The 22,881-nt window shown below is 43.5% G+C and overlaps 1 protein-coding gene across 3 annotated transcripts in view; it reads left to right on the forward strand.

Moving 5' to 3' along the window:
* Positions 1 to 17,993: 17,993 nt before the first annotated feature.
* zeb2a (zinc finger E-box binding homeobox 2a) overlaps positions 17,994 to 22,881 on the forward strand; it is a 48,742-nt gene continuing 43,854 nt past the window's right edge. The window contains exons 1-2 of one of the 3 annotated variants that reach the window (XM_071472480.1): positions 17,994 to 18,233; positions 19,624 to 19,759. In XM_071472480.1, coding sequence (XP_071328581.1) covers positions 19,687 to 19,759 — 73 coding nt within the window. In that variant the 5' untranslated portion in view covers positions 17,994 to 18,233; positions 19,624 to 19,686. Of the gene's footprint in view, positions 18,234 to 19,097; positions 19,120 to 19,399; positions 19,760 to 22,881 lie in introns of those variants that run through there. The other 2 variants (XM_071472478.1, XM_071472479.1) reach the window with 2 other exon arrangements.

Consider the following 22,881-nt stretch of genomic DNA (forward strand, 5'->3'; position numbering starts at 1 on the left):
GTTAATACTGTTTCACGTTATTAACTTTTGTCAGATTTTGTGGATTTTTCTTATATTTATTTATATATTGTTAATATCTTATTAATGTTTTTCAGATATGTAACTAATGTTTTACATATTTTTTCAGATAATCATTTTAAATTAATATTTTTAAGATGTTATTGTATTTACCACTGCGTTTTTTTCTGGATATTTTACTGATGTTTTTTTACATAAGTGTTTAGACAGTGAATAACTTTCACATCTGTCCACATCTGTCCACTGCCATCAGCACAGACACCTGAGTGATGAAGGGTTCAGGGAGTCTGACAGAAATCAGAGGAGTCATCTAAACACAATAATTTATTCACAATAACACACAAGATGTTGTGTTTGGTTTCATCCAGAAACATACATCAGGACTGAACCATGAGGAGTTAAAACATCTGGATCTCTGTATAGCAAGAAGAAATAAAAGCCTGAGTGCCTCTTGTTTCCCGCCCTCTGTGGTTGTTGGTCTGCAACCAGACAAGCAGCGACATACCAGAGAGGAGGAGGAGGAAAACTCTTCATCCAGCAGCAGCAGATTGTGTCACCGTTTGGTTGCTGTGTGAGTCACTGAAGGGGATTTCAGAGGAAAAATAAACCACGGAGAGTTTTCCAAACCACGAGGAAGATTCCTCCATCTTCATCCTCAGATCTCTGAGCAGAGGAGGAGGATCAGAACTTCACCGTGAACTCACCTTCAGATTACTAAAGGTCAGGGATGATCATTATGAGTTTGAACTCCTCCCACATTCATGTTGAAACATTTGAAGGATTCATTGAGGAACAAAACACTTGAGTCCTTCATGAGCACAACAGGAAGTTACACACATTTACAGAGCTGTCACTAAGAAGACGTGGTTAATGCTGGAGTGAAGTTTAATTATATTTACATGGATTTATTTCAACAAGTGGGAATCTGCCCAGGGGCCCCAGACCCTGAGACCCTGGAAGCCCCAGGTTCATCATCACCACGAGTTTAGGCAGTTTAAGTTTTAAGTTCTTTGCACCACTGAAGTACAGCAGTAATTGAGATGCATTGTTAGCTAATTACCTGGTGCTGTGGGTGGAACCTGTGTCCTCACACAGAGCATATTCCTGAAAAAAGTTGTGTTTAATCAATAAAGTTTTCTTCACACACAGACAAGCCTGGACTTAACTGGGGGGCCCACAGTACTTTTTTTGCCCAGGGGCCTCTCAACAGGTTGATCCAGCCATGACTTCAGTGCCGTGAGGGAACAGGTTGGACTAAGACGTTTGATAACATCATCCTTGCTCCACGACGATCAGATGATTATTTGATTAATCAAGAAAATAGTAGCATAATGAAATTAGTTAGTTAGTTAGTTAGTTAGTTCCAGTGTATAAACCATTGCCTTTGTGTCTAATAGCCATGTGTTTGTGTTGAACAGACCGATCAGCTGACTCACTCACCTGATCACTGTCAGCTGAATACGCTCCATCCTCCTCCTCTGAAACAATCAGGGCCTCAACTTCTGTCTGCATCAGCACATATCAGCAGATATCAGCAGTTATCATTCAGTTATCATTCAGTTATCATTTTTAATTATTTCAATTCACTGGTGAATAATGAGAGGGCGGCATTGGGGGTGCAGTGGTTAGCACTGTCACCTCACAGTAAGAAGGTTCTGGGTTCTGCCTTTCTGTGTGGAGTTTGCATGTTCTCCCTGTGTTTGCGTGGTTCCCTCTGGGTACTCCAGTTTCTTCCCACAGTCCAAAGACATGCACGTTAGGTTGAATGGAGACTCTAAATTCTACCTAGAGGGTTGCATCAGGAAGGGCGTCCGGCGTAAAACTTGTGCCAGACTAGAATATGTGGCAATCTGCTGTGGCGAACCCTGAGGGGAGGGGCAAAATGACAGAAAAAAAAAACTGGTGAATAATGAGACAGAGTTTAAATCAGTCGTGAGCTTCAGATTCACCTCAGCAGAACATTACAACAATAAAACAGTAGAACACCAGAACACCAGACTGACATTCAGAGTAATGTACAGTACAGTAACGTACAGTTGGACGTTCAGTTTATTGTTCAAAGTAACGTTCAGTTTGACGTATAGTTTGATGTTCAGTGACATGTGCAGCCATGTAAGAAGTTATAGTGCCATATAAACAGATATTTGACTTTATAAACTATGGTGAAGCTTTTTCATATATTTAATATTATTGAACAATTGATTCATGGATTGTGTGAGAAGATATATTTCAGTAATAACATCATATGTGAGAACATGCAACAAGAATGTCCTTAACTGAGGGTGTTGTTGGTCTTGTTGTGTGACTGTTATGGTCATTTTTTACTGTTCATAAGTTTATTCTCTGTTAAAACAGATTCACATGCTTCATTATTTCTCTGTTTATCTTACACTGGTCTCCATTCACCCTCTGTATGAAGCTGACCAATCAGAGTCCAGTGTTGCCAGAAACTACCATGGCAGCTGAACGCTTGTGTGCTTCTGTAAACAAACAGTTGTAGCTGTTACACTTCTGGTCACCTCATGGGTTTGAGCCAGAGTCTGATCCTGAACCAGAAGATGATGATAGACCTGATCCATGTTCAGGAGCTGGACTGGAGCAGAAAACAAGCATACCCACTGTCAGGCAGGAAGGAGGGAGGAGGCAGTCGTGTATCTGGACAGTCTGTAACAGACTTCACATGACCGTATTGATGACCTGAACTTTAATAAAAACCCTCTGATTGTTAATCTGTGGACTCTTCTGGACTGAAGGAATATAAATAACAAAGGAACAGACAGACAGTCGGACTTCACCACCAGAGGTTAGCAGTCAACATCGTCACCGTCCTGCTGGTTTATGATGCTGCTGAATCTGAATGAATTGGACTTTAGTGGTCATAGTAACAGAGGAATGAACTCAGAGGTTAAACTGTGATCATTTATCTAAGCTAACGATGTGTAGCACGTCAATACTGACAAACCTTTAATCATTTATATCTTTGCTGTGTTGCTTCTCACTAACGTGAGGTCACCAGTGATTCGGTTAAACATCACAGATCCACAATAATAAAGACTGACAGGCCTAGTTTCTGTAAACTCTGAAAATCAAGTATTGATTACTGATTAATCAACCAATCAGTTTGTCCATTAATTAGTTTAAAGAATAAGATAAGATTGTATTGCCCCCAACACCCACAGGGTAAAATAGGTGTTACAGAGGGAACATGTAGAGGGTAGTGGATCGAGCTGGAATAAGAATGAAAATATAAAAAGTAAATATTAAATGGATCAAACAACAAGTTAAAGTGAATGTACAGACTTTTCTCATTACTGCAGTGAAAGGTGAAGTGCAGTAATGTAACAATATAATGTGTGACAGGTATAACAATCATAGAATATACAGTAATAATTTACTGAGTTGACATAAAAGAGACATTTTAATATATGATAACTGCTGTGACCATGTGACAGATTTTCAGTTTTAATACTAATCACAGAGAAACACAGACTAACAGCAGCTCTGTCCTCTTTCATTCTCATGACACCGTGTGGCTTTTTGAAATGATAAACTTCCTCATTTCACCTGAGAAAAGCTGCTGACCCTGACGACAGACGAGCGGTGACAGACTTCCTGTTCGCTGAGCTGAAGGTTCAAACAGGTGAAGTCAACAAAGAGAACAAATGTGTTGACAGGGCGCTGCCTGCAGGCCGCTCACAGATGGTCCACCCCGACCTTTAATGCTGCAGCACCATATGTGATGAGCTGAACCGCTGATCCTGGATCAGGCCGCAGAGGTCTGCTGCTACACGCCTGCACCACCTGCTGCCACCATGTCAGCGTGTTTAAACAGCTTCACAGTGTGTGTGTTTGTGTGTGTGTGTGTTTGCGTGTATGTTTGTGTGTGTGTGTGTGTGTGTGTGTGTGTGTGTGTGTGTGTGTGTGTGTGTCAGCTCCACTTCAGAGGTCTCTTTTCATTTTCAGGCTGAAAACATAATAACAACAGTGAGGTTTGTCTCTGTGTGAATCACCTGAAAAGTTCAGGATTCAGGACTACAGCATCATGACCTGACCGCTGACACCTGACCTCTGACCTCTGAACTATTGGTTGTGTTGGACTGAAACACAAAGGTTCATAAAATAAACCAGAACATTTTCTCAACATCATTGATTGACAGCAGACCTGTTTATATCAAAGACCTTAGGACCAGGACAGAACAACTCACCTGCTCAGGTCAGAGGTCAGAGGTCACCTGACACCTGACAGCTTAATCTGATAATTATCTGATGTCCACTGACCTTGTTTTCACTTCACATGTTTGTCATGTTGATCAGATATCTTCACACACACACTCATTCACTGTCATCTGAACATCTGATCCATGTTGAATTATTCTGGTTCAAGTTTCTGGTCTGGTGTGAGCTCTGTGATTGGATGTGTGTTGCAGAAATGCACTGTGGGAGTTGTAGTTAGAGTTTGTGACCAGGTGCTCTGATGACTGAAGAACTGTACAGTTAGTTTCATGATCAATACGTCTGACAGGGATTTACTTTAATAATCGACTGATCAGTTATCAGCTGTCAGAAAACAGTGAGACGTCTGAGTGAACAGCTGATCCTTTAAGCTGTGGAGTCCAGCAGGAAGTGAAGGCCCTGTGGCCCCTCAGGGGGGGAGAACAGAACCTGTATCTGAGAGTGGTGGTTTTATGTTCCCTCCTCTCTGGTCTGAACCAGAACCAGACCAGAACCAGACCATATTATCATAACACCAACAATTTCCTCCCCCTTCATCCAATCACACTAAAGCCTGCTGCGACATTGTCATCAGAGAAGACCCCAGAGTGGGAGTCCGTCAACATCAGTCTTCAGGTCTCAGGTGAGGAGCAGTGATGATGAGGACTGAGGAGAGGAGCTTTTCCTCCTATAGGACATATGAAGCTTCCTTTATGAAAGGAAAGGAGACGATGCTCTCCCACAATTCCTTGCAACAGCGGGTTAGGGTTTGAAGCGATGCACTGTTCTACATTAATAAAATAACTACATAGTTTGAGAGCATCAGATTCTGATGAACATTGTGTATTTCTCTTGGAACTTTCTACCTGTTGAAGGAGGTTTTCCTCTCTGGGACCAGGTCTACTCCTGGTGGCCTGCTGGTCTCTGTAGTAACATCATACAGAGACAGTTTGCAGAGCAGCCTGCTGCAGCTGTGTCATCTCAGAAACCACAGAAGAAGAAGAGTGCTGTGTGTTAATGAAGCTTCCTGCGACTGTCAGAGTTTTTGTTTGTGAACATCTCCTCCTGAGCAGCCCCTCCCACACACAGATTAAAACACACTTCCTGTTGGTCTGACAGACTCCCATCAGGAGGAGTGGACTCTTCTTCTTCTTCTTCTTCAACACAAACTCTTGCAGTAACTTCCCTCAGCTGCGTTTGTTTCCAGCCTCGTCACTCGTGGCCCTATTCTTATTCTTCTTCCATCCACACGCTGACAGGCTTATACAGCATGTGGGACGTCCTCTTTGTCTGCAGTAGACTGTGTTTTCACACCAGCAAGTGGGTGGACGTGTTTTATGGAGAGAAAGAACCACCACAGGCGCCTAAGAACAACAAGAGAAAAGCCTTCAGAACTTCCTTTAACTGGTTGTTTTCAGAGTCTTTAATGGTTCAGATCAGATATCATGTGCCCCCCTTCAGTTCTCTGGGTGCAGTTTCAGTCCTCAGGGAGTCCAGAGACAGATACAGAATCAAACTCCTAAAATAACATGTTGGGGGGGTCAGAAACAAAGTTGTCAGGACGTCCTGACCCCGCTCTGGTTCCTACATAAACACAGATCGGCTAAAAACCACCTGGATGTCAGAGCGAGACAGAAACCTGCTGCTGAGAGCAGACAGGACGCTCAGCTGGACTGGGCCTCTCCATCTACACACAGACACACAACGATACAACCTCAGTGTGCCACTACTGTCAATGTGAGACCAGTCTGGTGTGAGGAGATGCTTCAGTTAGATCACTCACCAGACCTGGTTTTAGTTTTACTGTAAACTGTCTGTTCCATCATCATCGTGTTGAAACTGAGGTGACCTGTTGTAGTACAGAACACTGTACTCGTTAAAGAACACACACTGATCAATGACCCGAGTCACCATGGAACCTCCTGTCAGACATCGCTACAGGTCACATTTATACTGGAGTTAGTAGTACTGAAGTACTGAAGGAATATTTACAGAACCTGATGACTCTGACACAACCTGCTGACAGACTGGAGAACTTGGAGAATAAAAGACTGTGGAACCTGGAAAATAAAAGACTGTAGAACCTGGAAAATAATAGACTGTAGAACCTGGAAAATAAAAGACTGTGGAACCTGGAGAATAAAAGACCATAGAACCTGGAGAATAAATAGACTGTAGAACCTGGAGTATAAACAGACTGTAGAACTCAACCTGACTTGACTCGACTCAACCTGAGTCATTTGACACGCTGTTAGCCTGTTAGCCTGTTAGCCTGTGGCTCTTGTTCCTTGCCTCCAGCAGCAGTGTGTCTGGTGTTCTCCACGTTCTTCTGCTGAGGATGATGAGTATTGTCCTTCGTCTGCACACAAACGCTGGTGTGATCCCACACACTCCTCTGCGGGCCGGATTAAAGAGGAGGAATAAGACTCCTCCGCTCTCCTCCTCCCACTTATCCTCCTCATATCACAGCTTCCTGTTCAATCTACCTGACAGGCTTTTCACAGGTACTAACTAATCCTGCCCTGAGGCTCGCACTGAGCCGTTCACACTAATCCAAAGTCAAACCGTTTCTGTTTCACATTAAAAAACTCTGCTCCATCTCTGCTTCTTTTTAAAGGACAAAGCCCGTCAGAGTTCCATCCTCCCCCAGCTGTGATGAAGGTAAGAGTGTGGACATGAAAGGTCCGGCAGTGTCCATTCATCAGAGAGAGGGGAGTCCTGTAAACCTGAGGGTTTGTTGTGGGATTAACACTGAGTCAGGTAGGAGGATGAACTGACATCCTAACAGAGGGTTCCTGCAGCTGTATTTTATTTAGAGATGACAGTCAGTCAGAGAGCTCACGTCTGCTCTGCTGCTGCTTCTATTACTGAGGATTTATGAATTCATCACTGAGCTGATGGGAAATGAAGGTAGACACAGAGAAAATTGTCGGTCCACAGTGATCCAGACCAAAACACCTGTATATCCAACACAATAGGCAGCAAACAGGAATCAAACTTCATGTCGTGTCACTGTGTTTGGACATCACAAAACAGAATTCTCCAACAGAAGATGAAAAGTTCTCAGTGGATTCAGTGTGAGAAGAGAAGCTGAGCATCTCTCACTGCACATTAATTAAGACTAAATTAAGATGAAACTCTTCATCTCCTCTGTTCACAAACAAGGTTCATTGGTGCCTCTTGTACTGACCTCTCCTGAACTCCAGGTGGGGCCACCTTAGTTTCAGTGCTAATGTTGCTAGCAGTAGATGCTACATTTCAGACACTCAAACAGTGACATTTCGGTCTGGTTAGATCTGAGGTCAGTTTATTATTGTTCCATGTACCAGCTGCTCCAGTCAGAGTGTGAACTGTGGACAGGATGCCTCCACATGCAAACAGCTCAGTTAGGACTGAATCCATAACAGTTTTATATTTATATTAAAACTCTACCAAAGCCTGGAACAAAGGTTTGTACCAGACATCCTGATGTAAAGTCTCTGAGCACAAGGATCAGTGAATTCATACCCAGGTCATCCTCCCTACAGTTACACATATAGAACTTCAGTAGCTCTTAGACCAGACTCACAGCTCATCTGGTTTCTGGTTTCTGTCAGTTGAGGACCGTCCTCTTGTCTGGACTCCAGCAGCCTCACTCATGTGTTGAACTATCAGTTGTCACATTCGCTTCCTCCTGAGATCTGGCTGTCACATATCAGCCTCCTGATGCCTACACCCTGACACTCTGACACTCACTGTGTCTAATCTCCCCACACTCACATCCTCCTCAGGTATCTGCAGGGTCCACACAGCGAGGGGGGGGGGGGCTGGCCTGGCACCAGTGGGCACTTTAATATGTCTCATTATGAGTCACACAAAGTTAATTACAGACTTTTTAAATGAACATTGATGGCCTTACAGTAACAATACCAACAGTATAAAGACAGGACATCAGTTACACCTTCATCACATCCAGAGACCAGGTTCAGGTTCACTTACAGAGATCAGGTTCAATGTACTGCAACTTAACAAAACTCATGCAAATACTCACAACACAAGAAAATACACAAACATGCTGCAGTGTGTCAGCCTGGTTCTTCACTTTTTAGTGTCCCCTGGAAACACTACTTTTGTCGTTTGTGCTACTTGGAGCACGTTTGTGTGTTTGTTTGTGTTTGGTCTGTTTGCATGTGTTTGACCTCTCGGGGCCATGGTAGCTATGATTGAACTGAAACATCAGACATTACAGTGGAAATCTGTCTGTGAACATTTTCCTAACATGTCATCATCAACGTGTCTGTGTCCTTGTTACATTAACCTGAAACATGAACATGAGTCACGGCCTTTAATGTTTGACCTCATGGAGGGGGAGGGGCTGTAGTTATAATCCTATAACATGACATTAACAGGCATTATTGTGATGTAACCTCCTCCCCCATTAAACTGGTCAAGAGTCTCATTCAGATTAAAATCACCTGGTGCAGAGAATAAAAGTTACAACAATAAATACAACACACCCAATAAATACAAACACACAACAGATGAGATCCAGCTGACAAAACGACAAACTTCAGATTAAAAAAAACAAAAAGGTGACGATACATTTCAGTCATGAAACAGGAAGTTATCACACAGGGGTGTCCTTCACACCTGAGCAGCGTTTACCTGTGTGTGTGTGTGTGTGTGTGTGTGTGTGTGTGTGTGTGTGTGTCCCTCTTCACAGTGTGGTCCCCATATGTGACAAAAACACAACAGACATACAAAAGATTAAAGCTCTTCAAACTTTGACAAACATGGTTTTTATTGGACAACTGAGAAAAAGACAGGGTTTAGACAGATGTGCCCCCCCCCCCCCCCCGCAGCTGTAAGCCTAATGGAACAATTATAGTGTGATGAATGTAATACCCCTTAAACCCTCCCACACCCCTGTAATACCTCCACCACATAAAACATAGATTAAGGTTATACAAACGTCTCGATCACAGATTAACATGCACCTCTGTGTGAGTCACATGATCATCAGTCAGGTGATCACATGACCGTTTACCTGCTGCATGTGGGGAGATTTAGAGCCTGTCACCAGTATGGAAGACCAGAGCTGTCAAACTTAAACAATCGTGAATGAACCAAAAAAAGTTATGAATGTACAATCTTTTTTATTATTATTATTATTTTTTGGGGGCTTTTTGTGCCTTTATTATAGATTAGTGGAGACTGACAGGAAAAGGGGTAGAGAGAGGGGAACGACATGCAGGAAAGAGTCGGACCGGTCAGGAGTCAAACCGGTGACTGTCTGCTAAGAGTGTCTTCAATTCTCTGGTCTGCCTTGGCCGGTTGGGTTTAGGAGGAGATAAAAAAGGCGGGGTGGGGGGAGGAGAGAGGAGAAAAGAGAGAGAGAGACTAGGAACAGCTGTATAGGTAATGGTGTTATCAATAATGATGACAGATAACAGTGGTTAATAGTAATGATGAGTAGTGGTGGATCTGGATCCTGCTGCTCCAGAGGCAGAGAGACCTGTAGAATGAGGACAGAGAGAGGGAGAGAGAGGAGAAGCACAAACTACGGGAGAGAGAAAAAATACAAAGTTAATGGCATAAAGGAATTGAGAGAGAGAGAGAGAGAGCGAGAGACAGAGAGAGAGAGAGAGAGCCCAGTGAATCATGGGAATCCCCCAGCAGTCTAGCTCTATAGCAGCATAACTAAGGGATGGGTCAGGACATACCCGAGCCAGCCCTAACTATAAGCTTTACTAAACAGGACAGTTTGAAGCCTGATCTTAAAGGTAGAGAGGGGGTCTGCCTCCCGAACCCACACTGGGAGCTGGTTCCACAGGAGAGGAGCCTGATAGCTGAAGGCTCTGCCCCCCATTCTACTCTTACAAACTCTGGGAACCACAAGTAGACCTGTATTTAGAGAGCAAAGTGTCCTATTGGGAAAATAGGGAACTATAAGCTCTTTAACCCTTTAAAACCGAATGTGTCGTCGGCGACACATTTGTGCAGGCACACTTTGGATTACCATAACACTGTAACGGTTTGAGCGATCGGAAAAATTCCAACGGTTTCTGAAAGCTAAGACCTTGCACTTTATAGGCATATAGATGTCATTATGGTAATTTCATTCCTGCTCCTACCATGAAACTGGGAAAGTGCCCCGAATACAGAGACAGCAGAGTGGAGTAATACAGCACATTACTGATCGAAAATGTCAGCAAAACGGCCTTCCCGCGCAACAAAACCTCCGTGGATGGCCACAGATGGGTTTGAGGACGAAGGAGCAACCTCCGGCGAAGAAAGGTAACGTTAGACGAGTTGAATTACCAAGTTGAATTTCTGAATGAATGAAGCTCTCTCTAACTTTTCTCTATCTAGTTTTTACTTTCTTTATGTTATTGTATGTGTAAATCAACGCTTGTATTGCGTGGTGACTTTTTTAGAATCGTGCAACGTTACGTTACCAAGTCTTGTTTGTGTAACAAATTATTCTGTGTGTGTTATTACATGCACGTGTCCACCACATTTTTATGTTTCGATGAGCTATTAGATAATTGAATCTCCCTTCGGGGATGAATAAAGTTCTATCTATCTATCTATCTATCTATTTATCTATCTATCTATCAGAGGTCACATTCAGGGCCGTAGAGGGAGAAGCCGTGGGGATGCTGGAGGCTCCGGTGATGGTGTTAGAGACCGTAGCTGCTCACCGCGTCATCAAAGGTGGAAGACCAAGGCAGAGCCTGATGATGGAGTCCCTCAACCACCGAGGTTCAACCCCAAACGCACCCCAGGTGTCCAACCCCCTCTCAATATGGGCCACACAAAGTCTGACAGAGCCAGCATGGGGCGACGGCGCTGCAAGCTCCGTAACAGGAGCACTCCCTGGAAGTGTCAGGAAGGTGATGTGCGCCTGTGTCTGCAGCCAGAGAGGAACTGCTACTGGCAGCACCACCAAGGTGTTTGAGTCCGCAGCCAGAGAGGAGCAATTGCCCTGTGTGGGGAAACAACCCCTGTATATAGTTTTATTTTTTTCATGGTCTGTTATGCACTACAGGTTTATTGTAAGTTCACAAATTATATTATAAATAGTTCTATACTTTTCAGATTTCAGAAAACCTGTTATTCATGTACAGTTTCAGTGTTTTTTCTTTATTAAAACTCTAAAATCAAATTCCCTCTTTGTGTTCTCCCTTCATTTAAACTCTTATTGCAGTGTTAGACCATGCAGTAAATTGAAAATAACTGCCAGATATTGAAAGTTCCAAGTATTCTGGAGACATGGACAAAAGCACTTACTCACAGGACATTTTCTGACCTTTTTATGGTCAAAATAAGCAAAGGACTCCGGGCGGCCATTTTGAGGCTCAGGTGTCAAAGGGTTAAGGTACGATGGTGCCTGACCATTAATGGCTTTGTAGGTGAGGAGGAGGATTTTAAATTCTATCCTGGATTTTACAGGGAGCCAATGCAGAGAAGCTAACACAGGGGAGATGTGATCTCGTTTCCTAGTTCCTGTCAGTACTGGTGCTGCCGCATTTTGGATCAATTGGAGGCTTTTTACAGAATTTTTGGGACATCCTGACAATAAAGAGTTACAGTAGTCCAGTCTTGAGGTAACAAATGCATGAACTAGCTTTTCAGCTTCCTTAAGACACAGAATGGGTCTGATTTTTGCAATATTGCACAGGTGGAAGAAGGCTGTCCTAGAGACTTGCTTTATATGTGAAGTAAAGGACAAGGTTTCTGACTGTAGCACTGGAGGCCAAGGTAATGTCATCCAGAGTCAGTATATTATCACATAGTGTATCTCTGAGGTGTTTTGGGCCAATTACAATAACTTCAGTTTGTCTGAGTTTAAGAGTAAGAAATTACTGGTCATCCAGGTTTTTATGTCCTTAAGACTCACCTGAAGCTTGGCTACCTGGTTAGTCTCACCTGGTTTCATGGATAAGTACAGCTGGGTGTCATCTGCGTAACAATGGAAATTTATCTGGTGCTTCCTAATAATGTTTCCTAGAGGAAGCATATATGGAGTGAAAAGTATTGGTCCTCGCACAGAACCTCGTGGAACTCCATGACTGACTTTAGTGATGATAGAAAAGTCATTGTTAACATGAACAAACTGGAGTCTATCTGACAGATATGACTTAAAGCAGCTTAGTGTGGTTCCTTTAATGCCGAACATATGCTCTAGTCTCTGTAATAGAATCTTATGATCGATGGTGTCAAATGCAGCACTAAGATCTAGCAGGACAAGTATAGAGACAAATCCATTGTCTGAGGCTATGAGGAGATCATTGGTAACCTTAACCAGAGCTGTTTCTGTGCTATGATGGACTCTAAAACCTGACTGAAAATCTTCAAACAAACCATTTCTGTGCAGATAATCACATAACTGGTTTGCAACGACCTTCTCAAGGATTTTGGAAATAAAGGGGAGGTTGGATATAGGTCTATAATTGGCTAAAACATCTGTATCAAGAGTAGGCTTTTTAAGTAGAGGTTTAATTACTGCAACTTTAAAAGCCTGCGGTACATAACCAGTTGATAAAGATAAGTTAATCAGACTTGATATAGAGGTGTCGATTAAAGGAAAAACTTCTTTGAACAGCCTTGTTGGAACGGGGTCTAGAAGACAAGTCGATGGTTTAGATGAAGAAACTGTTGAAATGACCTCAGAGAGATCTACAGGAGAGAAACAGTCAAAATATAGACCAGTTACAGTCGACTCTGAGGCTGCTGAACTGTACAGTACATCTGAGCCGGCTGTGGGGAGGAGATGGTGATTTTTTTCTCTAACAGAGACAATTTTATTTGTAAAGAAGCTCATGAAGTCATTACAACTGAGGGCTAAAGGTATAGATGGATCAACAGAGCTGTGGCTGTCTGTCAGCCTGGCTACAGTGCTGAACAGAAACCTGGGATTTTTCTTGTTTTCTTCTATCAATGATGAATAATAGGATGTTCTGGCTTTACAGAGACATTTTTATACGCCAATAGGCTGTCTTTCCAAGCCTTTAGAGATTCTTCCTGGTTAGTAGAATGCCACCTTCTTTCTAGTTTCCTTGAATTTTGCTTTAAAGCTCGTGTTTCTGAGTTGTACCATGGAGCTAGCCTTCTCTGACTCACTACCTTCTTCCTCAGAGGGGCCACAGTATCTAGTGTTGCACGCAGTGAGGCTACAGTACTGTCAACAAGATCATCAACCTGTGTGGATGTGAAGTTAAGAGGGCTGTTCCCTACTGCATTGATACATGGCAGTGGGCTAAGTACTGATGAACTTGGTGATTTGTCTAGGAAGAGGTTTCACCTCTCATCCAAGAGGCTTCATCAGTTCTTTCTCGCACCTGACCAGGCTGGGACTGGTCCAACATTGGACCTGATGAAGCCTCTTGGATGAGAGGTGAAACCTCTTCCTAGACAAATAACCAAGTCCAGTTGCTTTCGATTTAAAACTCCTTTGAGATACTATGACCTGGACAAATGAGAATATTCACAGGCTTAAGTACTGATGGGATTCTTTCTTTAAATTTGCTAATGGTGGGGGCGGCCTGATGGCGGAGTGGTTAGGGTGCGTACCACATGAGCAGATGCTCTTGGCAGGTGAGCACAGGCTCAACTCCTGACCGGCCCAACTCTTTCCTGCGTGTCATTCCCCCTCTCTCTCTGCCTCCTTCCCGTCACTCTCTACTGTCCTGTCAATAAAGGCAAAAAATGCCCCAAAAAATATCTAAAATAAAAAATAAAAAAAATTTGCTAATGGTATTGTCAGAGAGACACCTGCTGTAATGGACTTTTTTCCCAGATGCTGTGTAGTCCATGACTGAAAACTCAAATGTTAACAGAGAATGGTCAGATAAAAGAGGGTTTCTGGGAAAATTCTGTTAGATATTCAATGTCAGTCCCATAAGTCAGAACCAGATCATGGGTCTGGTTAAAAGAGTGAGTGGGTTCATTAACATGCTGAGAGAAGCCAATTGAGTCTAATAATGAATTAAATGCAATACTCAGGCTGTCACTTTCAACATCTACATGAATGTTAAAATCACCCACCATGATAACTTTATCTGTGCTGAGAACTAACTCAGATAAAAAGTCTGAGAACTCAGATAAGAACTCAGAGTACGGGGCAGGTGGACGATATACAGTAACTAGTAGGACTGGTTTTTGTCTTTTCCAGTTTGGGTGTGACAGACTAAGAATAAGTCTTTCAAATGAATTATGATTAACCTTAAGATTAGGATTAATTAATAAACTGCAGTGATAAATGGCTGCTACCCCTCCTCCTCGGCCTGTGCTTCGAGGGATATGAACGTTAACATGAGTGGGGGGTGTTGATTCATTCAAACTAACATATTCATCCTGCTGCAGCCAGGTTTCAGTCAGACAGAGCAGATCTACATGATGATCAGTTATCAGATCATTGACTAGTAGAGATTTAGATGAGAGTGATGTGATATTCAATAATCCACATTTAATTTTCCTGTTATTTGGTTCTGGACTAACAGTTGTGTTAATTTTTATTAGGTTTTCATGTCTAACTCCTCCTCTGTTCACTTTTGATTTATTACATTTAAATGTAGGTGGTCGGGGGACAGACACAGTTTTTAGGGGGTGAATGGCAGCGACTGCTCTAAGAGGCACAGAGAAGAGTGTAAGACTGCGGCTCTGCCTCCTGGTCTCAGCTCTGGATTGTCATGGCTTTGGCTTTCTGATAAACTCAGTGAGGTTTCTAGTTTCTAGTTTCTAGTGCGCTCAACATGGTACTCACCCTAACCACTCGACTACCAGGCTGCCCCATGAGTGTACAATCTTATTTCATTATGTTTGTTTTCGTATTTAATTTCATGTAATCAAGACCCGCCCCCACCCCTCAGACAATCACAGGACATTTAAAAAAAACAAACCAAAAAAAAACATATAAAGGAAATTAAAAAAAAAAAAAAAAAACTAGGACAATATTGATTAAATCACAGTTTCAGCTCAGGGTCTGTCCTTGTTCATTGGTTTTATTTGATGTGTCTCTGTGTCTGTAATCTTTTACATCATATCTGACACCTGACAGGTGTAGGGTGGGGGTGTGGCACAGACACAGGTTCCCTGAGTCAGGACGTTTGTTGCTACATATGTGTTGAAATCATTTACACTGAATCCTGAACTGAAACTGATCCATGAATCACTGCCCTGCCCCCCCACCCCCCAAGAGTGTCCAACCCCACCCCCCTTTATGAAACAGACCCCCCTTTATGAAACAGACCTGACTGTAAAGAGTCAAGTCTACAGACCTGGCCAGACCCCCCCCCCCCCCCCCCCCCCCCCCCCCGCACATGATTAGCTGAACCCCCCTCTGTGTGACATAGAGCAGTATCACAGATATCTGCAGATTACAGATGACTGACTCTGGATCAGATCACTGTGGGCGTTTTGTTTGGGGTGGGGGTTGTTTCTGTTTCTATCAAACTGAAACTAAACCACATTTTAAAAATTGTTTTTATTTATTTAACGTAAATCACACATAAAAACTAATTATTTTAGTTGAGTTTGATAATATTGTTTTAAGAATTTGATCATTGAAAATAAAACATTTATTAAATCAATGATTATGCTCATTAATCTATTTTATTATTGTTTTCTCTCTGTGACATCACATCCTGCTGAGCAGTGATTGGCTCCAGCTCAGGTGTTCATCACATGAAGGTCACATGATAACTACCACCTTTCATTGATGAAGACCATGAGAGGAAGTTAAAAGCTCTGACCTTTGACCTCTGATGGTAAATTTACCCCAGTGTGATCCACTGTTGTTGTGCTTGTTGTGTTTGTATTTTTGTACTGTTATGTAGTTTCTGTGTGTAGTTGTGTGTAGTTTGAGTGCTGCTTTGGCAGTTTGGTGGTTGTGTTGTTTTTTCTGTGTGTTTTGTGTTTTTGTTTGTGTGTTTGTAGCTTCTGTTGTGATATGATATTTGTTTACTGGTGTGTAGTCTTTGTGTTGTGTGTGTCTGTTGTGGTTTCTGGTGCCTGTGTGCCATATTATCGTGTTAGTGGTGTTGTGCTGTTGTGTGTAGTGCTCTTATTGCTGCATTGTTGTTGTGTTGCCTGACAGTGACTCAGCAGCTTTCTGTCAGCCTCTCATGAACTTCATCTGTCACTTTTAATGTTTCTGTTTGTTCCACACTTGACTTCATGTGGTAACACAGATGTGTGTGTGTGTGTTTGCGTTGTGGTCGTATGATGAGGGGATGACAAACCTTTTGCAGGTTTCTGACTCTTTCGTTCTCACTTCCTCTCTGTTTTTCCTCAGAGGAAACTGATTTTATTTAATCCATTATTTTGTGTTGTGAACTTTGTTTTGAAATCTGACCATCACAGCTGCTCTGTGAGGCCTGAAATTGGACTAACAGGACTTTTATTTTGAAAGATAAACTTTAATTTGAAGGTGTAACTTTGAACAGGAAGACAGTCCACCTGTCTGTCTCACTGATCATATTTTCATATTTGTCTGTAAATAATATTTACACTCTATTATGTGTAGTAATCTCCCTGCAGGTACAGCCACCTGTTGTCACATGACAACACCTGAGTTCAAGAAGGCTTTGAGATACAGAGTCATTTATTTTATTTTTTTTATTCATGAGCTGTAGTTATTCAAGTTTTTTGCTTTTTAAATATATCTATTCTTATTACATTTGTTCATAATATTTAAAATATATTTTACATATTGAAAAGTTGTATTAATTTGACTTAATACAATTCAATTTTATTTGTATAGCGTTAAATCATAATAACCATTATCTCAGGGCACTTTACAGAAAAAACATTATTACATTATTATAATTTTATTAACTAATTAATCAATCTGTCAATCATTTTTTATTTTTCTATTTCTTTTATTTTGTAAATAAGATCATTTTTAATTTTCAATATAGATTTTACAATTTTGTATTTTTTTAACTGATACATTGAATTTATTATCAGTTCAAGTAATTTAATTTTTTTAAATTTTGATATTATATTTTCCTTATATGTATTGTATTTATAATTATATATACTTGTAATGTTAAATAAATATTTTTGTACAGTTAATTTAGTCATTTACATTTTATTTTTCCTGTTATATTTTTGTTATTTTGTTTTCAAATTTTTGTCACTAATTTTGTTTAGGTTATTTTATAGTTTTTTTTAATGATTTTCATTTATTTATTTATTTATTTTTATAAAACCTTTTTCTTACTTTTTTATATTATATGAGGAGTGTTTATACTCTTTATAATATATTATTTTTATATGTAAAAAAATAAAATATATTTTATTGTATTTATTTAAAGTTGACCTAAGGTCGTTTTATCTCACCCTAACTCCGGATGTGTCTGTACTTAGACCGGACAGGTGAGCATCAGTCAGACTGACGGCGGGTTTCTGTGTCACACCTGTTCACACCTTAAACCCGAATCGTTTCAACCGAGCCGGCTGCACATGCGCACGCTCCCTCCTCCCTGAGCGCGTGCCTAAGAGGCTTCACCTGCCCAGGTAATGTACCTGTGTGAGCCAATCAGGTGCTTCGGCGCTGTCGTTTGTTTTGTTCAGGAGAGGCCGCGTGGACTCTGTGATCCAGCACGAGCTGCTGATTTAAACCAAGACCGCCGGATTTTTGAGAAACAAAGAGCGAGGAGGAGGTGATGGTGTGCACAGGAGGAGGAGGAGGAGGAGGAGGAGGCGGGAAACACTCCTCAATTATCCCTCCGCGTGAAGATAGGTGGCGCGTGGTGCTAGAAGGTCTCGCGCCTGTTTGTGTTGACAGGCTCCGGCGGGAAGATCAGTCCCGACCTGCCCGCCCGGACCGACGCTCCCCTCCCGGCCGCGGCGCTGCTCCAACACCGGGACCAACCGGGACCAACCGGGACCAACCGGGACCAACCGGGACTCGTGCAGGTTTTTCTATCTTTCAGGGAGGGGGTGCACGCGCCGCAGCAGCCCTTCTTCTTCGCCGCTGTTCGTCTCCTTCAGCGGGAGGACACCGACTCTCTCCGGTAGGTTTCCTCTCCCTCTGCTTGTTTTCTTTCAGGAGCCAATCAAAGCGCTGTGCACCTGTGCTGCTCTACCTGCGCGGCCAGGTGAGAGGAGAGGAGACAGGTGCGCGCTCCCGCTCGCTCACCGCCGCCAAGTGTTGAATGGATGGAGGGAGGGAGGGAGGTGTGTGTGTGTGTGTGTGTGTGTGTGTGTGTGTGTGTGTGGGGGGGGGGGTCCAGCACCGGGTCCGGGAGTAGGCATGAGCCGCGTGTGAAACCCAGGAAATAAGACACATGTGGTTGAACAGAAGGTGACGGGACAGCAGGTGTTGGATCACCTGTCCTCTCCTCCTCCTCCTCCTTCTCCTCCTTCTTCTCCTTCTCCTTCTTCTTCTCTTTCTCCTTCTTCTCCTTCTCCTCCTTCTTCTCCTTCTCCTTCTTCTTCTCTTTCTCCTTCTTCTCCTTCTCCTCCTTCTTCTCCTTCTCCTTCTTCTCCTTCTCCTCCTTCTTCTCCTTCTCCTTCTTCTTCTCTTTCTCCGCCTCCTCCTCCTCCTTCTCCTTCTCCTCCTTCTTCTCCTTCTCCTTCTTCTTCTCTTTCTCCTCCTCCTCCTTCTCCTTCTCCTCCTTCTTCTCCTTCTCCTCCTTCTTCTCTTTCTCCTTCTTCTCTTTCTCCTTCTTCTTCTTCTCCTCCTTCTTCTCCTTCTCCTTCTTCTTCTTCTCCTCCTTCTTCTCCTTCTCCTTCTCCTCCTCCTCCTCCTTCTTCTCCTTCTCCTTCTCCTTCTCCTCCTTCTCCTTCTTCTTCTTCTCCTCCTCCTCCTCCTCCTCCTCCTCCTTCTTCTTCTTCATGATACAAATGTTCTGCGGGTTTGATGAGCGCGCACAGGCCTACATTTCCACCACTTCTTATGTAAGCTCACGTTCCCCTCACACTCACCGATATGTTCCTGATCAATGTATCGATGAGTGATCGGTGAGCGCGAGGCCGCTCAGGTGAACAGTTTCACGCGCAGAAAAAGGCAGAACCGCAGACCGCGCGCGGTAAACAGCCGCGTCAATCAGAGAAAATCAACAAGTTTGAGGTTTAGTTTATCAGAAGGAGGAGGAGGAGGAGGCTGCATCAGGGGAGACACTGTGAAGGGTGTGTGTTTTCTGATGTGTGTGTCCGCCCCCCCCCCCCCCGTCAGACCAGCACAGACGCTCCTCTCAGCAGAGATCAGGCGGAGGGGACGCGGGGCGGCGGTGCGCTCGGTGCACGCTCTCCAACAAAACAAACAAACTAAAACAAAAGAAACTCCGGAGACTTTGTGTTAATTGGATTTTATGCTTCACAACTTTCCCCAAAGTGCTGAGAAAGTCGGGTCCGGGTACAGGATCTGGGTCTGGGATTTACTTTGTGTGTGCTGGTTGTCAGGGAGCGCGGAGCAGCGGAGCGGAGCCGGATCGAGGAGCCCATGCGGACTGGACTGACTTATCAATGAAGCAGGAGATCATGGCGGAGGGTCCCCGCTGCAAGAGGCGAAAACAGGCCAACCCCCGGCGGAAGAACGGTAAGCGTGCACACACACCAACACACAGAGTCCCGCAACAACTCACGCAAACTCCGCCGCACTGTGGTGTCCCCGCCCGTCAGCCCGCTCGGCCCGGGCCGGGAGGTCCCCGTGAGGCTGCGTGTCCCCGGGACGCGACCAAAGACAGAAACAAAGTTTTCTAACGGGCCAGTGGAGCTTTTAGGGGGCGGGAGCGAGTGCGTGGAGCCTGCGGGATCGGTGTGTGATGGAGCGGAGCCGGGACCCGCCGGGACCCGCCGGGTGGAGGAGGTCTGGGCTCAGCCTCGGAGCAGGGAGACCGTTATATCCGGGGCTCCGTGTGAGAACCTGTGGAGCCCGAACCGTCCCGACGGAAGCTGCTGCTTCCCGCGTTTCAACACTTTATCCGAGGTTTTTGTCACTTTTGGTCCCCGAGGCTCGTGTGTGTGTGTGTGTGTGTGTGTGTTGACTCATAACTGTCACTGAGAGCCGCGTGCCCGAACAACAAACACGTCCAGTCACAAAATCAGCTTCGTTTTATTTTTTTAAAATAGATTTAATTTAATTTTAAAAATCCGGGCTTGGTTTGTTAATTCTCGGTTTTTACTGGGACAAATGAAACTGGACTGAAAACACTTTGTGTGACGTTGTGTTAAAATGTTAAATGTTAAAATGTGTTCAGACTCTTTTTATTTTCATGTTTGTTTCCACGGGAGGAGGAAGAGGAGGAGGAAGGTGGAAGTCGTTTTTCATCTCAAACTCACAAAACCTCAAACTCAACTAACATCCTCTTTTTTAATTCATGGTTCCGGTGACAAAAACACAAATTTAATTAATTAATTAATGTTTTATCTCTTATTGTCGCATTAAATCCACTGAGGTCAGGTATTTTTCCTCGTTGCGAACCCCCTTTAAAAAACTGTAGTTTTTCGCTCTTTGTGTCGCAGCCTGAGGAGCCGTGTCCCTCTGCAGCGGCTGCATTAATAATGACGCCGCTGCAGTTTCACATGATGCTTTTTATTTGTGTTTATCAGCGCGGTAAATACTCAGCGGACACACTCCCGTTAATTCCTGAGTGAAGTGATAAACAACAAAAGCTCCTGACACTGAGGAGAAGTTGAAGGCCTCAGATTTAAAGGAACAATCCGTCATTTAAATACAAACAAAAGAATTTAAACAGGAAGCTGCAGGATGACTGAAGCTGAGTTTTCTCTGTTTTCTGATGATGTGAAAAATTAAAGTTTCAGTAGGAAACTGTTTAAATCAGACTGACATGAATGAGAAGTTAATTAACCGCATTTGTCCTGCAAACATTAAATTGCTGTGAAGCTTCCTGTCAGTTAAATGGTTAAGATCAAAATGTGAAATAAAGTTAAACTGAATTTAAATATTTTCTCTGCCCTCAGATTAAAATCTAATCTCACTCTCTCATGAAGCTCTGTCACGACGTTTCCTCCTGTCATGGTTTTCCTCCTCTCGGGATGCGGCTATGTCTCCTCCTCTCAGGCGTCCCAGGGGGGTCATTGGAGGGAGTGAGGGGGGTCAGTTTAGGGCCTGGTGTAACAGGATCTTTGAGGACCGGACTGCCCCCTCCAGCTCTGGGTGTCCGTCCGTTACTTCCAGCTGTGAGCCTGCAGCTGTATTTTAAAATTCTCTGTTTACTGCATGGGGTTTTGTGGAAACGTCTGGATCTTTTTGTTCATCTTCACAGACTTGTGTAAAAGTCTCAGGAGATCATTTTAAAATGTTGTTGAGGTCTCGGAGAGTCCAGATGTGTCGGGCTGAGTTTGGGGAAAATTGAAACATAAAATTTAATTGTTTTTGTGTTGAGGTTTGTGTCTGAGCCTCCTCCTGTTTTTTTTCTGTTTGGTCATGTGAGCGGAGGCTGTAGTGACAGAGGAGTCAAGTATTGTGTGACTGTTAAACACTGTGGGACTCGTCTTTTAAATAAATTATTTTTGTCCAGATTTAAGTCCAGGGTCTCCATGGTGGAGGATCAGGCATCTGACGCAAACACATGATTTTAAATCCAGTTTTCACACACTGAAAAAATGGAGGGAAAAAAATATTTTATTTTATTATTGTGGTTCAGCATCCTTCTGAATAACTTTGATTTTATTATAATAAAATCTAGAGAGTCCTCCTCCAGAGGAGACAAGGATCAGGATCCAAGGACCAGTCTCTGGGTCCACTTCCAGTCCAGTTTGAGGTTAAAGAAAAACCTGCAGAGATTCACAGGAACCATCAGACTCACCGTTGTTCTCGTGCAGTGAAGATGTTTCTGTCGAGTGTTGCAGGTCTGTTCCATCAGGAGCAGCGGTGGAGGTGGAGGAGGAGGTGGAGGACGAGCAGGCGGTGGCGGGGTCCGGTTTCCCTACAGCGGTGTCAGGCTCCTGCTGTACCATTCATGCCACATGTCTCACAGCCGTGTCATTGTCCAGTGAGAGCGACGGCGTGCTGCTGTTTACTGTCTCCATGTTCTCGGAGTCTCTGTCATCACTGTGGTGGATCAGGACTGAGGTCTAGAGTCTGAACCTCTCACAGAGTCTCTGGAGGTCTCAGACCTGGACCCAGTGCTGCAGAAAAAAACATTTTTATTAATTCAGATGTGAAAAACACAAAACTAAACCTGAGGATTTTTCCGACATATTTTCTGTATGTTTTGTGTTGTTATGAGGTGTCAGACCACCTGCAGCTGTACTCACATACTGGACCACAGAGTCGGGGTCCTGGTCCTTGGTTAACCCTTGGTTCACCCTTTTAAAGGGTTTTATAAGACGACTGCACAAAAAGCTTTTTAATTTTGTAGAGGTGAATTTTGTTGAGCTCTGTGGCCCCTGGGACACGGGGTCGTCACACAGATGGACAGAGTCTGTATTCTGGATCAGGATCAGTCAAGTGACTCTGATCAGGACTCGACATCAGTCTCAGCTGATCTGGATTACATTAGACTGTAGGGGGTACCTAATGAAGAGGTCGAGAAGTGTGTGTGTGTGTGTGTGTGTGTGTGTGTGTGTGTGTGGGGGGGGGGGGGGGGGGGGGGTCTTAAGTCAGAGACCTGGTTCTGATCTCTGTGATGGTCCAGATCTGTAGTCTGTAGACCAGTAAGTCAGAGGTGTGTCCATGTTTGTCCATGTGTACAT

This window comes from Trachinotus anak, unplaced genomic scaffold (assembly GCF_046630095.1).
Source record: "Trachinotus anak isolate AG129_WGS33_773 ecotype Australia unplaced genomic scaffold, CSIRO_AGI_Tana_v1 ptg000039l, whole genome shotgun sequence".
NCBI classification, from domain to species: Eukaryota; Metazoa; Chordata; class Actinopteri; order Carangiformes; family Carangidae; genus Trachinotus; species Trachinotus anak.